Source organism: Vicia villosa, linkage group LG6, assembly GCF_029867415.1.
Source record: "Vicia villosa cultivar HV-30 ecotype Madison, WI linkage group LG6, Vvil1.0, whole genome shotgun sequence".
Taxonomy (NCBI): Eukaryota; Viridiplantae; Streptophyta; class Magnoliopsida; order Fabales; family Fabaceae; genus Vicia; species Vicia villosa.
This window is the reverse complement of record NC_081185.1, coordinates 29,686,345-29,703,209: the sequence shown is the minus strand read 5'-3', so window position 1 is coordinate 29,703,209 and position 16,865 is coordinate 29,686,345. Positions and strand designations below refer to the sequence as shown.

The window sequence follows — 16,865 nt, the reverse complement described above, 5'->3', positions numbered from 1 at the left end:
AGGGTGTATGATAGGATTTAATCATGATAAGGCATGGAATTATGAGATCAATAATATTCTCCCAAAAATGGTAGCAAAGATCACTAAGCTTGAGAATTGTTCATTTTTGACCAAATTTGCTGCATGAAATCGATTTACCCAAGAGGGAAATCGAATTCACCTTGTTCCAAAGGAGAATCTGGCGCAAAATGCAGTATGGAAATTGATTTCACCAAGAGGGAAATCGATTTACTCATGTTCAAAATATCATCTTGGTGCAAAATGCAGTATGGAAATCGATTTCACCAGACAGAAATGTAGAAAATGCCTTGTTTAATGGATGCCTTGGCTTGGTACCTACAAAACACAAACCTACAAAAGGAACAAAGCAATATTTTTGGTATTTTAGTTAGTATAACATATATACAAGCTAAACAAACATTGGTGTTTGATGGTTCCCCTCAGAGATGAAGTGAGCATTAGACCAAAAACAAAGCTTTAAGATGAAGCTCTTGATTGATGATTGAGATGCGAATTAGGGATGGCAATTTGGCCCATCCCCAGTGGGTACCCACAAAAAATCCCATATCGGGTAGGGTAAATACCCATAAAAATGGGTATGGGCACAGGCACGGGTAATTACCCATTAAAATATGCGGGTATGGGTGCGGGCACGGGTACCTTACTACCCAACCCGCCCCATACCCACACTACATATTTCTATAATGTCATTTATATTATTATATAAAAATGCATGATTCTAATTTTTTTTAAATATATCGCTATTAAATCATTACACATTTTAATAAAAGTGTTTATTTGTTTCTTAACTCAACAATGACATACATAATTTTTTTAATATGGTTAAAAAGACTTAAATTATATGATATTTTGTAATTAAACGATTTAATTTTACTATAAATGCGGGTAAACGGGTACGGGTATGGGCATTGAGGTACCCATAGGGTACGGGTACGGGCATGAATATTGATACCCACGCGGGTTTGGACTCTACGGGGATCTTTTTAAACTGCGGGTATGGGGACGGGTACTATAGTACCCTGCCCATTGCCATCCCTAATGCGAATGATGTATGGTCTTAGGGTCAAAAATTGGAATTACCAGCACCACCTCCTATTTACCCATTTACCTATAGATACCCTCCTCCTATTTACCACTTAATCATTCAAAATTTGTTTATAGCTAAAAAAAATGAAAAGTGTTTTTATCCTGATTGTTGTATTTTTTTCATTGTTGTCTGTTTTTCAAGGAGCACGTGTGTGTCCTCATCCCCCACATTGTGAGGGATTTACCAGCACCACCGCCACCTTAAAAGATTCTACCACCACCATAGAAGATTTTGTTGCTGCTTCCACCATTTCTCCCTCTACTGCTTCCACCATTGCCTCCGCAAATGATAATAATTAATTAATATAAAAAAATTTAATAGTAATGTAATATGTCTTTAAGAATAATATGAAAACATATTATTAAGTTTATGGTAACTGTATCATCTTATATATAATTGTAATATAATATGTGTTTCTATAATGAATTCACATCATAAATAAAACATTTTATCTATGTCTCTTCTCTTTGTTTAGACTTCATGTTATTCTTCTCTTATGTTATGCGATTCTATCTTTAAGATTAATATGAAAGAATATTATTAAGATTATGGTAACTCTATAATGTTATATATATATATCTCTCTACAAATATTTTTTTTCACAAAACAATCAATTAAAGGTGTTATTGTTCTCTTATGTTGGCACAGTTTGGAGTTCCTGAATCAATTGTTGCCGATAATGGAACACAATTCCTAGACGGGAAGTTCTAAAGATTTATGGAAGAATTGAGGATCAAGAGACACTTTTTTTCGATTGAAAAATCTAAACCAACGGCCAAGCGAAGGCCGCCAACCAGGTGTTTCTTAATCGATTGAAGAATATACTTGAAAAGGCCAATGGAAATCAGGCAGATGAACTACCACATGTGTTGTGGGCATGTCTCATGACTGCCTAATCCTTGAAGTGGAAGACTCTATATCAACTAAAATATGGGGTAGAGACAGTCATCCCGGTAAAAATCAAAGAATTCACATGGAGAACAACTAATTCACTTTCCAAGGTAGCGAGAAATGTCGCCCTATGGGAAGATACATATCTATTAGAAGAAAAAATACTAAAATCCGCTCTTACGAGGGCAATCTTCCAATGGGCCACGAAGACTATATACAACCGCCACGTAAGGTATATGGAATTTCATCTTGGGTATCTGGTATTAAGGAGAGCTGACATCGGGGTCAAGAATGTCTGGGATGGAAAATTAGCAACAAATTGGGAATGGCCTTTTAGATTAAAAAAAGGTATGGGTCAATGAGCTTACCGCTTGGATTCCCTAGAAGGAGAGCTGATACTAAGAACGTGGAACGCCGTTAAACTTAAATTGTAATATAGTTAAATAATGAGTATGAAAAGCCTTGATTGCATATACCTCATCTATATGAAGCTAACTAATATTTTTAATAAGAAACATTCTCTATTATACTTCGCCTGCTAGTTTCTTTTTCACGTTTAGGGAAGTACAACTCCATCATTCAGGGTTGTTGTTAGATACAGATCGAGCGCTCGACTATAATAGTGATTTCCCCACATCGCCTTAGGCGCCTTCAGAATCCAAAAAGTTGTTGGAAACGATTTGTACGTCTGACTACAACAAACAATTTTCAAAAAAAAAGAATTGGTGAACCATGAAAGACCATTCACCTTGAGCCTACAAACCTCCCTGAAAATTCTTATGTCCATCACCATACCTGAATTTCAACAAATCAGACCACACCGTCGTATGCTTAAAAAGACATCTCCATCCACATTTACTAACCAAGGCCTAATTGAAGAGTCCTAAATTCCTAATACCCAATCCACCATCCTCTTTACCTAAACAGACTTTGTTCCAACTAACCCAACACATTTTTCTATTGCCATCCCCTTTCTCCCATAAAACTGTTTTTGGATTTTGATAATTTCGTCCCGCACAATTATAGGCACCTTAATGAAGGATATCATGTAAATAGGAATGTTATTCCACACAGCGTTCAAAAGGGTTATTTACCATCTAATGAAAGATTCTTGCCATGCCAAGTGGAAAATCATTTAATAAGCTTAGCAATGATCGAATTCCAAGTCTCTCTCTGTCTATGATTGGAACCCACCAGAATACCAAGCAACAAGAAAGGAACTATACAAATGTCACAAGGCAATAAAGTTGATGCAGCATTCAAAAAGGCCTCACTAATGTGAATACTAAAGAGCTTACTTTATTTAAAGTTGATTCAAAGACCAGAAACAACCTCAAACCCCCTCAATTACGCCTTAGTACACCATAAGTTCTCCCAAGAATCATCACCTATAATGACTGTATAATCTACAAATTGGAGCAACTTAAAATGAATAGACTACGTGAAATAAAATCCCTGAAAACCACCATAAGAGACCTCATTCCTCATAAGACCCACCAGACCCTCCGCAATCAACAAGAAAAGAAAAATGGATAACAAATCATCTTGTTTAAGCCCTCTAGAAGCAATAAAGTCCCTAGTTGGACTACCATTGACCAACGCTGATAAAGAACTAGTAAACACCGTACCTTCCGTCCAAGTTAACCATTTATGACCAAATTCAAAGTGATGAAAAAGGTATCTAAGAAACCCCCATGAAACACAATCATACGCTTTTTAAAAGTCTACCTTCATAATCATATATTCCTTCTTATTTCTCTTAGCAAAATCAACCACTTCGTTAAGAATCAAAACATCATCCAACATCTCTCCCCCTTCAATAAATGTTGATTGATTAGAAGAAATCAATTTTCCAATAAGCTTCTTCAAGATAAGCATCTTCCTAGAATTTAAAAATCAACCGATACAAACAACCAACTAAACATATCGGGTTAAAATATTCTTGGGAAGCTTGCCAGGAGCATGAAAGTCTTTAACAAAAAGCATCACCTCGTGTGAAACAAAGCTCCAACACTTCTTAAGAAAACCAAGAGGAAACAAATCCGGACCTGGACTTTTATCGCAATCACTTTGCCACACCACTTCCTTAATTTCATCAATCGAAAAAGGAGCTTCCGAGAACAATTTCTCCTCCTCGGTTAAACAGTTAAAAAGAAGTCCATCTAAATTCGGTCTAACAAACACCGGTTCATAAATTCTCTTAGCAAAATCAGACTTGATTCCCTTTTAATTTCCCCCACATCTTCCACTCTACCCCTCTCCGTACAAAGCCCTAAAATAGCATTATGCCAATATCTAGTTTTCATAAAATTATGAAAATACCTAGATTTTTGCTTAAGAATACATTCTCGATTAAGCACAACCTCCCAAATGGTTTTAGAAGCAATCTTCCTATTATCCTCCAACACCTCCTCAAACCCCCCTTCCGTATTAGCCACTAAAGCATCCAAAGAATTGAGGTTAGTAACAACATTATTAACCTCAAAATCAACCATCCCAAACACTTCCTTACTCAAATCTCTAAGAGCATCTCCAATGGGAGAACATATTTTTGATTGCTTGAGCTATTTTTTATGGGACCAATTGTCATATTGTATTTAAGCAATATCTAAGCAATTTAAACCAATTTCACTCCAATGGTAATTTGTATAAGCAATATATATGTGGTCCAATCAATTTATGTTTTGCCTCACCAATTATCAAGATTAATATTATTTAATGCTAAGCAACTTACTTTTTGGATTGCTTCATAATGTAACTTACACAAATATTTAAGCAACGGGAACACCACATGTATCTACTCCAATGACAAAAATGTTAAATTCCGAAACTTATAAATCCTAGTGTAGATTAAGCAACCTCCATTGGAGATGCTCTAAGTTTATTCTTCAACAAGAGCATGTTATCTTTCAAGACAAATTCAGGTTTTCCTCTAAAAGCCACAAAGTTCCAAACCCCCTCCACGAAAGAAAGAACCAACATTTGAAATTTTAAAAGATTTTAGACTCCAATTCTACATGTTGCTTTGAATTCAAATGGGACAATGATTTGAAATACTCTTAGAACTTGCCCCTCAATTTTCACAGGTGTGCCCATTGTATAAGGGTGTAAAAGAGAAATTATCAAATCCAAATCTAATAGGTTAAATAATGTTTGTATGTTATTATCTATACATAATGAATGTTTGGAATTGGAATATAAACTTATATTATATTTTTTACAGAATCAAAAAGTACTAGGATAACAAAGAAATTTGTTTTTTTTAATCAATATGCTCAAGCTACAAAAATTCAAGTTATAGAAGCTTCTATGATTAAAATAGTGGATTCATCTATAACTTAGGTCACATGAGAAGCATGTTACTCAGGTACAATGCAATTCATTTATATAAAGATGATTCTGGAGTGCTACAATGCTCAACGCAACAAATCCTTTAATTGATTTTCCCAGTTTCATGCTCATGATAAACTTGCAGTTTGATGGGGTCCTTTGTTCCATTTGGTAGATTCTTTTCTACACCTATCAAATATCCGGTACGAACCAGAAATCTTCCTATCTATTGCTTAATTTTCTCACCATCTTCAGGAGTATGCATCTTCCTATCTATTGCTTAATTTTCTCATGAAATCTTCTCTCTACAGTTTTTTCAGTTTCATTAATGAAATATGAGGTCCATGGAACATCTCTAGTTTCCCACCTTATTAAATAAATAAGTTTTGGCAAAAAAACGGATTTTTTTTTCTTGCTATTGCAAAATGTCTAGAATTTTAATCCTACTCAAATTTTAAATGTTAAATTGTTACTGTCATTCAATTCAAATATCTACCATGATATCAATAATTACTATTGCAATAAGCAATAGAGAATTCTTAACAAGTTAATTTCTTGCCCTTGCCAAAACAAAATTGAATCAAATTAAAATACATCTGCTTGAATTTTATTTAACTTGGCATAGAGCCCATCTTTGACCAGAAGCTCTTCATGGTTACCCATCTGCAAAACAAAAATCACATTGTTTATGCATTTTTCTTCTGTTAAAAAACAAACAAACTGAATGAGTAGTGTCAAAAAAAATTTGCAACTAACATATAATTGCACAACTGTGTCAGGTCTAAACCACAAGAAACACATTTTTGGGGCTTAAGTATTATGATAAAATAGTTAAGTTCAACCGGAAATCACCTCAATAATTCGACCACTATCCATGACAATGATTCGGTCAGCAGCTTTTACAGTAGAAAGCCTGTAATGATGGTACTTTCAATGATACTTTTCTTATTATAAGTAAACTGAAACAAAGGGAGGTATTTAAGAATTTACCTATGTGCTATGATAATGATGGTTCTTGATTTATTTTCATTTCTCAATGTATACAACACCTCCTAAAATAAGTACAGAACACATAAACAAGTGCATGTCAAAGTTTTATTTGGATAAGCAAAATACATTGATTGAACACAAAGTTGGAAATTATAATTTTGAAAAGTCAGAACTATGGTTTTAAATTGTGGTTGCAATTATGATGCAAAAACTTGCATTATGGTAAGAGGCAACTAACTATGACTGATGCAATTGCATTTGCAGTTGCGAAGACCCCAAACCGATATATTGTGACTGCAATTACGGATGGGGACTACATATTAAAATTTGGTTAAAATTTGACAGATATACCTTGATATAATGCTCACTTTCAGAATCCAAGGCACTGGTTGGTTCGTCCAGAATCATAATAACTGGGTCTCTGATAATGGACCTGGCAATGGCAATTCGCTGCTTTTGTCCACCACTAAGTGCATTGCCATCAACGGTGTCGTAGCCATTAGGAAGAGAGGAAATAAAGTCATGGGCATAAGCCAGTTTTGCTGCCTTTATAATATCTTCTTCATTTAAGTTCTTAGGGCAACCATACTCTATGTTCGACTTTATGTCCATATGAAAGATATGCGGTTCCTATTTGAAAAATAAAATTCAGAAAATGAATATATTTTTGACCGTACTACCACCCCATGAAAAAAAATTCTTGAAACGCCACCCCCGAATTTAAGTCCCAAAATGCCACCCTTTTTGCACTTTTTTAGAATTTTTCAGAGTTGGCAGGGGGTGACCGCCGTTTGAAACAGAAGGCATGCATTGGCCTTCATATATATATATATTTTTTTTCGTTTTTTGTATTTTTTATTTTTTTAATATTTTTTAAATATTTGTTATTTTAAGTAATTATTATTTAATTATTTAAATTATTAAAAAATTAAAAATAAATTTTGTAAATAAAAATTAATTTATTTAATACATAAAATCATTTTATTAATTTTATATTTAATAACAATCCATAAAATTTTCTTATTAATAACAATAACAATATAATTATAATTTTTATTTAACAATATTACACCATGATAATGCGATGGTTGTATATGTTGGACGAGGAGGGTTGTGCGAATGGTTGAGTTTGTTCTTTGTTAAATGTGTTGTGACTTGGTGGGTTGGTGAATGTTTGTGATTGGGTAGGTGGCATTTGGGATGAGGAAGGTTGAGTGCGTGGATCAACAAGCCATTGATTTCCAGAAACGTACATATACGGTAATGATCTTTACCAAGTCATATAGTCGTGAGTTGGCATAGACTGTGGGTCAACCATAGGTCTAGTCAGGCAATATCTGGCCACATTTCTCCATTTTTGTTGCTCTGTGCGTTACAATTGAGTATACGGTATTTTCCATGATTCTTTCATCGTCATCTCATGGTTGAATTTTATCAGGCATTAGGGATAAGCCAATTAAGAGCAGATCAAAAATTCTAGTGTATGTTTAGTGTCCCACAGTTGAATTTTCATCTACCGGATTATTGGCTAATAGTGATTTAAGCCAAGAGATTAGAATCATTCGAACTTTTAAAGTTGTACGTGGTGGTCGAAAGCCCAAAAATTCTTCCCACATGTCCAAGTCTACTTCGGTAGGACCGGTTACAGCCTTACCATTGACACGTAGACCCAGTAACATACTTACATCTTCCAACGTTATGGTACACTCACCAGTTGGAAAATGAAATGTATGTGATTCGGGCCTCCATCTTTCGAGTAAGGCCATTATGAAACTTGTGTCTGTATGGATATGTGGTATCCTTGCTATGCTTGCAAAACCAAATCTCTACAAGTAAGGTAGAATAACAACATGAGGATCTAATTTTTTATGGGTTCTTGTTTTAAAATGATCAGGATCAGCAAACTGTAATAAAATTTATATAAATATAAACATAAATGTAATTTAAATATCAACATTAATATAAATAAAAATATAAACATAAATATAAATATATACATAAACATTAATATAAACATAAATATAAATATATTTAAACAAGTCTCGCAGCATGTTCGGGTGTTCCCCTATGTTTATCACCAAACCAGAAGAAAGACATTTTATATGGAGAATGAACTAACAAGAGAGTACGAATTTCAAGGAAGGAGATAAGTGATGAGAGTGAGATGATGAAAATGAAGTATGAACTACCTATTTATAGAAGAAATTGGTAGGTTGTTGTGAAGTTATAATATTTAATAGTATGGTTACATATATATATTGCAGTTGGTTGGATACATTAATTAAGATTTTTCACCATGGTAAAATTTCTTCAACTGCTCTCAAATAAAGTGGAGTGTGTGTTTGCTATTGCTGAGTATCACATCAAACACTCTCTTAATTATGATGTTTATAAGTCTGATTTTAAAAGATATATAGTCAAGTGTTCCAACGAGGATTGCACGTTCAGATGTAGAGGTTCTTTGGGAAAAAAAGTGGTACGTGGATGATTACCAAGGTAAGTGGACCGCACACATGCACTTCGGTTGCAATTACTCGGGACCATCGGAAACTAGACTCAAACATCATCAGTGACGGCATCAAACGTCTCATTCAAGAGAATGCCTCGTTGAAGGTTAAACACTATTGCTCATATTTGTGAGAAATTCAACTACACGATTTCTTACAAAAAAAAAAATATATATATATGAATTGCGAAGAACAAAACAATAGCATCTACCTATAGTAATTGGGAGACTTCCTACAACGACCTTCCACAATGAATTGGAAGTCTCCCAATTACCATAGATAGATGCTATTGCCTTGTTCTTCGAAATCCATGTTTTCTTTTTGTAAGAAATCGTGTAGTTGAATTTCTCACAAATATGAGCAATAATGTGTTTAACCTTCAACGAGGCATCCTCTTGAATGAGACGTTTGATGTTGTCACTGATGATGTTTGAGTCTAATTTCCGATGGTCCCGAGTAATTGCAACCGAAGTGCATGTGTGCGTTCCACTTACCTTGGTAATTATCCACGTACCACTTTTTTTCCCCAAAGAACCTCTACATCTGAACGTTCAATCTTCATTGGAATACTTGACTATATATCTTTTAGAATCAAACTTATAAACATCATAATCAAGAGTGTTTGATGTGATATTAAGCAATAGCAAACACACACTCCACTTTACTTAAGAACAGTTGAAGAAATTTTATCATGGTGTAAAAATCTTAATTAATGCATCCAACCAACTGCAATAAATATGTAACCATACTATTAAATATTATAACTTCACAACAACCTACTAATTTCTTCTATAAATAGATAGTTCATACTTCATTTTCATCATTTCACTTCCATCACTCTCATCACTTATCTCCTTCCTTGAAATTCATACTCTATAGTTAGTTCATTCTCCATATAAATTGTCTTTCTTTTAGTTTGGTGATAAACATAGGGGAACACCCGAACATGCTGCGGTACTTGTTTAAATATATTTATATTTATGTTTATATTAATGTTTATGTATATATTTATATTTATGTTTATATTTATATTTATGTTTATATTTATATTTATATTTATGTTGATATTTAAATTACATTTATGTTTATATTTATATTTATATAAATTTTATTACAGTTTGCTGATCTGGATCATTTTAGAACAAGGACCCATAAAAAATTAGATTCTCATGTTGTTATTCTACCTTACTTGTAGAGATTCGGTTTTGCAAGCATAGTAAGGATACCACATATCCATACAGACACAAGTTTCATAATGACCTTACTCGAAAGATGGAGGCCCGAATCACATACATTTCATTTTCTAACTGGTGAGTGTACCATAACGTTGGAAGATGTAAGTATGTTACTGGGTCTAGGTGTCAATGGTAAGGCTGTAACCGTCCTACCGAAATAGACTTGGACATGTGGGAAGAATTTTTGGGCTTTCAACCAACACGTACAGCTTTAAAAAGTCGAATGATTCTAATTTCTTGGCTTAAATCACTATAAGCTAATAATCCGGTAGATGAAAATTCAACTGTGGTACACTTAACATACACTAGAATTTTTAATCTGCTCTTAATTGGCTTATCCCTAATGCCCGATAAAATTCAACCATGAGATGACGATGAAAGAATCATGGAAAACACCGTATACTCAATTGTACCGCACAGAGCAACAAAAATGGAGAAATGTGGCCAGATATTGTCTGGACCTATGGTTGACCCACAGTCTATGCCAACTCACGACTATATGACTTGGTATAGGATCATTACCGTATATGTACGCTTCTGTAAATCAATGGCTTGTTGATCACGCACTCAACCTTCCTCATCCCAAATGCCACCTACCCAACCACAAACATTCACCAACCCACAACACATTTAACCAAGAACAAACTCAACGATTCGCACAACCCTCCTCGTCTAACATATACGACCAACCATCGCATTATCATGATGTAATATTGTTAAATAAAAATTAATAAAATAATTTTTTACTTTTAAATTATAATTATATTGTTATTGTTATTATATTGTTCTTAAATATAAATTAATAAGATAATTTTATGTATTATAATTATATTGTTATTAAATATAAAATTAATAAAATAATTTTATTTATTAAAAAAATTTATTTTTATTTACAAAATTTATTTTTTAATTTTTTAATAAATTAAATAATTAAATTATAATTATTTAATAATTACTTAAAATAACAAATATTTAAAAAACATTAAAAAATCTAAAAAATACAAAAATGATATATATATATATATATATATATATATATATATATATATATATATATATATATATATATATATATATATATATATATATATATATATATATATATATATATATATATATATATATATATATATATATATATATATAGTCCCCTCCGTTTGAAACGGCGGCCCTATGAATGTCAATGCATGCCCTCCATTTCAAACGACGGTCACCCTCTGCCAACTCTGAAAAATTTTAAAAAAGTGCAAAAAGGGTGGCATTTTGTGACTTAAATTTTGGGGGCTGACATTTCCAGAAATTTTTTTCATGGGGGTGGTAGTACGGTCAAAAATCCAATTTAGTACCGTATTTATAAAATATTGTTTCAGTAACTTAACCTGCGCAACATATCCAATGTTCTGCCTCAGCCATCTAATGTCCAACTCCTTGAGAGGGAAACCATCAATACATACCTGTGAAAATAATCCTACAGACTTAAGATATTATAACCATGAATAATGATGTATATAAACACACAAGCTCCGAGATAGCAGTGTCGTCTCTTTGCTATTTTACTCATAGCTGAATATAAACATACGAGCTCTTAGATAGTGGTGTCGTCTCTTTGCTATTTTACTCATAGTTGTATCAAGAACAAAAACATTGAATAGCATAATTGTATTATATATCCACTTTTCATTTGTATCACCATCAACCTTTTGGGAGGATTTATCATCTTCACCAAGTTTTATTTTCATTCTGCTTTTCTAATAAGATTAAAACAACAAAACAGATTTTCATTCTGCTTTTCTAATAAGATTAAAACAACAAAACAGTGAACTATGGGCCAAATCACACATAAGTATATAGTATCACACATAGAGTACATGGATCGAACAAAACTTCAAACTAGTAAAATACGGGACATTCAAGTTCAACCATCTATTTGTGTGAAAACAATGTCATAACTGTGAGCAAGGAGATGTGTCATGTTTAGGCAGTAGTGGACTCTAGGTTGTCAATAACGCACCATAGCACAGCTATAGCAACTTAGCATGACGGCACAGCCCCTCACCACTACACAATTGACCTGGGAAGCGCTATTGATGGTAGTGGTTGTAGCGGCCGCGAATAATGGTTTCGTAGCGGCGCAATAGCAGTGCCTAGCGGTTTGATTGCCACTATTCTCAATTTAGGAAAAAATTCATAAACCCAAATATTTTTAGAAGGGTAAACTGATTTTTCCCACCTTTTTTACTTAATTTAACACTATATTTTTAGTCTTTCAACTTCGGGAGCAATAACTAACCGAGATCATGACTTCAATTTACCAGGACTGAAAGATATAAATAATTTACCTGACCACTACAAGGCTCATACAGGCGAAGTAAAAGGTTGATTAACGTGCTCTTTCCACTGCCACTCAGACCAACCTTGGCAAGGTAGAAATATCGAGTTAGTCTTTGGGAATCACCAACATCAATGGTACAGTAAAAGGGACAAATCTTACAATGGCAATGACTTCATTTGCTTTTACAGAGAAGTTTAAGTGTTCTAGAACCGGGATCTGTTCAAAAGTCAGGAAAGATGAAATGAGTGCATCATACAGGCATATGCGTTTTAACTTTGAGCAGAAATGAGTAACTTAAAAATATGCTTATTGTAACCAGCGTAGTGAAAAACACTTAATAGAACAAAAATACATACCATACTCCTTGCAGGATAATGAAATGATACATCAACAAACTGAATATGGCCCATTAGCCTCTGCAACTTAATTCCTGTTAAAAGTGGGAAGCATAATTAAAGCAATATATAATTCGATATCTTATACAAGAGCAAGGAACTCTAATAATTACTTGCCTTGGACTAAGAATTGGTCACAGGGCAATCGGTTCATCATTTCGAAAATTTGTTCAGATGCTCCGATGGACTGCATTAATGATGATAAACTGTTTGTCACCCTCCAAGTGGCAAAAATCAACCACTCACAGTATAATACATACTTAGTAAGTTGCTCAACAGTTACACAACAGCTGGGAGCAGACATTCCTCCTAAAAGAACTGCAAATATCTGCAAGTTGCAATTTAATAAAAAAACAATTAAATAACTACTAACTTCGTCCCTAAATATAAAACCTTCTAGAGAAATTTCTTTATCTATTTTTTGTAAAGATTTTTATTGCATTAGAGAGAGAGCGGTAACTTAGGTTCCACCGTTTGCTGAATTTAAGTGAAGCTGAGTTTTAGTCGTTGCTGATTTTTAGGTTGAGAAGAAAGTGGAAGAAGCAAATTTGCAATGAGAGAACAGTAACTTAGGTTCCACCGTTTGCTAAATTTGAGTGAAGAGAGAAATGATATTGACCTAAAGCATCAATATCATATTTTATAATAAAAGGAAATAATCCATGTTAAGAGTCCCACATCGGATAATATATGGCCTAAACATATGCTTATAAGTGGGGGCAATCCTCACCCTACCAACCGGTTTTGTAGAGTGAGTTGGGCCCAACCACATTTCTTAACATGGTATGAAGAGCATCGCTTAAGATCCGGTGGGCCACCTATTATGGTTATTACACTATTGCCCTCATCTTCATTATAACGGTCTATAAAGCGCTACAGAACCGTTGGATTCTGATCTGATGGTCATGAAGAATACAGTGGAAGAGTTTTAATTTGATAATAATAGAAGACTTACGAAAGAACCAAAAATAGGACAATTAGCATTTAAGTCCTTATATCTTTACGTTAGTTTCAAATGTACTTAATACGAAACAGAAAATCAATGGAAATAAGATAGAAAGGCTTAAGAATCAATAGTATTGATGATATTAGAAAAATGAGTCAACTAAACGACTTATATACTACTCTCTCTATCCCAAATTATAAGACGTTTTGAGTATTTCACACGAATTAAGAAATTTAATTGTTACTTTATGGGAAAGACAAATTATGTATGAATTTACAGTAATGCCCCTCAGAATTACCAAGAGAAATTAAAAAAGTTGAAAAAAGGAATAATAATAAATACTTGAGGGTATATTAGGAAAGAATTATAAATATTGCATTGGAATTGTAAAGTGACTTATAATTTGGGACAAATTTTTTTTGCAAAACGTCTTATAATTTGGGACAGAGGGAGTAAGTCTTAATGTGTGATTGAACCTAACTCAACCTTACAAAAACAACTTCTAATTTGAGGATTACCCTCCACTTATAAACATATTTTCAAGATTTGGAAGAAGTTTCAAGAGTATTACTGTAGAAAGAAATGGATATTAGGGAAATGCTTGAGTTACAAAGCACTCAAGTGATCTGATTATATACAATCAAGAGAGTAATTACATGATTAAGATTGAAGCTATTTCCTAGGTACACGTATGTAATTTACAAGGCATAGATTCCTAGACCCCTAGATACATGAATAGGCACTTAAATTATATTTCCAATAATTCCAATAATTGGAATAATTCCACTAATTCCAACACTCCCCCTCAAGTTGGTGAATGGATATCAATCATTCCCAACTTGCAAGTCAATTGATTGAAACGATCAGGTGGCAATCCCTTTGTCCACACATCTGCTAGTTGATGTCCAGAAGGAATATAGGATGTAGCTATTAAACCACTATCTAGTTTTTCCTTAATGAAATGGCGGTCAATCTCTATATGTTTTGTCCTGTCATGCTGAACAGGATTATGAGCAATACTGATTGCTGACTTGTCATCACAGAACATCTTCATAGGCCCTTCACATTGTATTTTCAGATCATTTAGAATAATCTTTATCCAGAGTAATTCACAGATTCCTTGTGCCAAAGCCCGAAATTCTGCTTCAGCACTTGATCGAGCCACTACATTTTGTTTCTTACTTCTCCATGTGACAAGATTTCCACACAAGAGGGTGCAAAATCCCGAAGTGGATCTTCTATCACTTATCGATCCTGCATAGTCAGCTTCGGTGTAGGCTTCTATAGTTAAGTTTCCGCCTCTTTTGAATAATAGTCCTCTTCCGGGAGTAGTTTTGAGGTATTGTAAAATGCAATCAACCGCTTGTAAGTGTCGCATCCTCGAGTCATGTATAAATTGGCTCACCACACTGACTGCATACGCCAAGTTAGGTCTAGGATGTGCCAGGTAAATCAACTTTCCAACCAATCTTTGATATTGGATTTTGTCAACTTTGGGACTCTCTTCTTCAAGGCTCAACTTGTGGTTTTGCTCTATAGGAACACTTGAAGGTTTGCATCCTAATTTCCCTGTTTCCTGCAAGAGATCGAGTACATACTTCCTCTGAGAAATGAAAATGCCTTGATTCGAGTAGGCAACCTCAATTCCCAAGAAGTATTTGAGTTGTCCAAGGTCCTTCATTTCAAATTCTACCGATAGTTTTTCCGGTAACAATCGTCTCTCTATCAAGTCATCTCCTGTAATAATAATATCATCAACATAGACAAGGAGGATAGTTAATTTTCCTTTTTGTGAGTGCTTGAAAAAAAGAGTGTGATCTCCTTGGCTCTGCTTGTAACCTAAGTATACCATTGCTTTTGTGAATCGTCCAAACCATGCCCTAGGAGACAGTTTTAGTCCATATAGGGCTTTCCTTAATCGACACACCTTATTAGGGAAATGCTTGAGTTACAAAGCACTCAAGTGATCTGATTATATACAATCAAGAGAGTAATTACATGATTAAGATTGAAGCTATTTCCTAGGTACACGTATGTAATTTACAAGGCATAGATTCCTAGACCCCTAGATACATGAATAGGCACTTAAATTATATTTCCAATAATTCCAATAATTGGAATAATTCCAACAATTACTTTATCTTTCCAAACTTATCATTTTCAGCTCTGTTTTCAACCACTGCTTCATTCTCAAGTCTATTTTCAGCCACTACTTCATCCCCAGATTCACGTCCAGATCCATCTTCAACCAATGCCTCATTCTCAAATTCATTTCCAGCCACTTCTCTTCTTGAATTGAGCTCATGGGAATTTGGTCAAGATTTGGAAGAATAAGAGTTTCAAGAGTATATTATCATTATCTTTCCAAACTTATCATTTCCAGGCTCTGTTTTCAACCACTCTTCATTCTCAAGTCTATTTTCAGCAACTACTTCATCCTCAAATTCACGTCCAGATCCATCTTCGACCAATGCCTCATTTTCAAATTCATTTCCTGCCATTTCTCTTCTTGAACTGAATTTGAGCTCACTGGAATTTGGTCAAGATTTGGAAGAATAACTAAGACCCCCCTCGCTAGGTTGTGTGAAGTAGGTTTCTCTTTCATGGAATGTAACATCTCGAGACAAATAATTGTTTTGACAGAGGGTGGTAATATTGATATCCTTTTTTAGCAGGAGAGTACCAACAAAAACACATTTTAGAGCTCTAGCTTTCCCCTACATTGACTGTGGATATGAACAAATGAGACACCCAAAGACCCGTGAGACAACATTATTAGTGGTCAAATTTGAATGGAAGGACAGAAGAATGTCCATAGGACTCCTTAATTCCAACACTCTAGAAGATAGTCGGTAAATGATCTATGTTGCTGTAAGTATAGCTTCTCCCCAAAGATACTTTGGAACATTATTTTAGAACAACAACGCTCCAGATTAATCAAGAAGATGACCATTTTTTCTTTCTAGAATTCCATTTTTGTGGTGTTTTCACACAAGAGTCATTCTTTTTCACAAAAAGGAATAATGACATGATTGAAGAACTCCTTCCCAATATCACATCTATTTTTTTTTTTTAATTGTGGTTGGATCTAATTCAACCCTACAAAACTAGCTTGTAAGGTGATGATTGTC

At 34.0% G+C, this 16,865-nt stretch overlaps 1 protein-coding gene across 1 annotated transcript in view; it reads right to left on the bottom strand.

Moving 5' to 3' along the window:
• Window positions 1–5,360: 5,360 nt before the first annotated feature.
• LOC131609061 (ABC transporter B family member 26, chloroplastic-like) overlaps window positions 5,361–16,865 on the bottom strand; it is a 30,029-nt gene continuing 18,524 nt past the window's right edge. The window contains exons 10-18 of the mRNA XM_058880693.1: window positions 12,906–13,116; window positions 12,750–12,823; window positions 12,553–12,609; window positions 12,401–12,475; window positions 11,441–11,515; window positions 6,671–6,949; window positions 6,320–6,381; window positions 6,182–6,242; window positions 5,361–5,992 (exon numbers count right to left, since the gene is read on the bottom strand). Of these exons, the coding sequence (XP_058736676.1) occupies window positions 5,915–5,992; window positions 6,182–6,242; window positions 6,320–6,381; window positions 6,671–6,949; window positions 11,441–11,515; window positions 12,401–12,475; window positions 12,553–12,609; window positions 12,750–12,823; window positions 12,906–13,116 (972 nt within the window). The 3' untranslated portion in view covers window positions 5,361–5,914. The remainder of the gene's footprint in view (window positions 5,993–6,181; window positions 6,243–6,319; window positions 6,382–6,670; window positions 6,950–11,440; window positions 11,516–12,400; window positions 12,476–12,552; window positions 12,610–12,749; window positions 12,824–12,905; window positions 13,117–16,865) is intronic.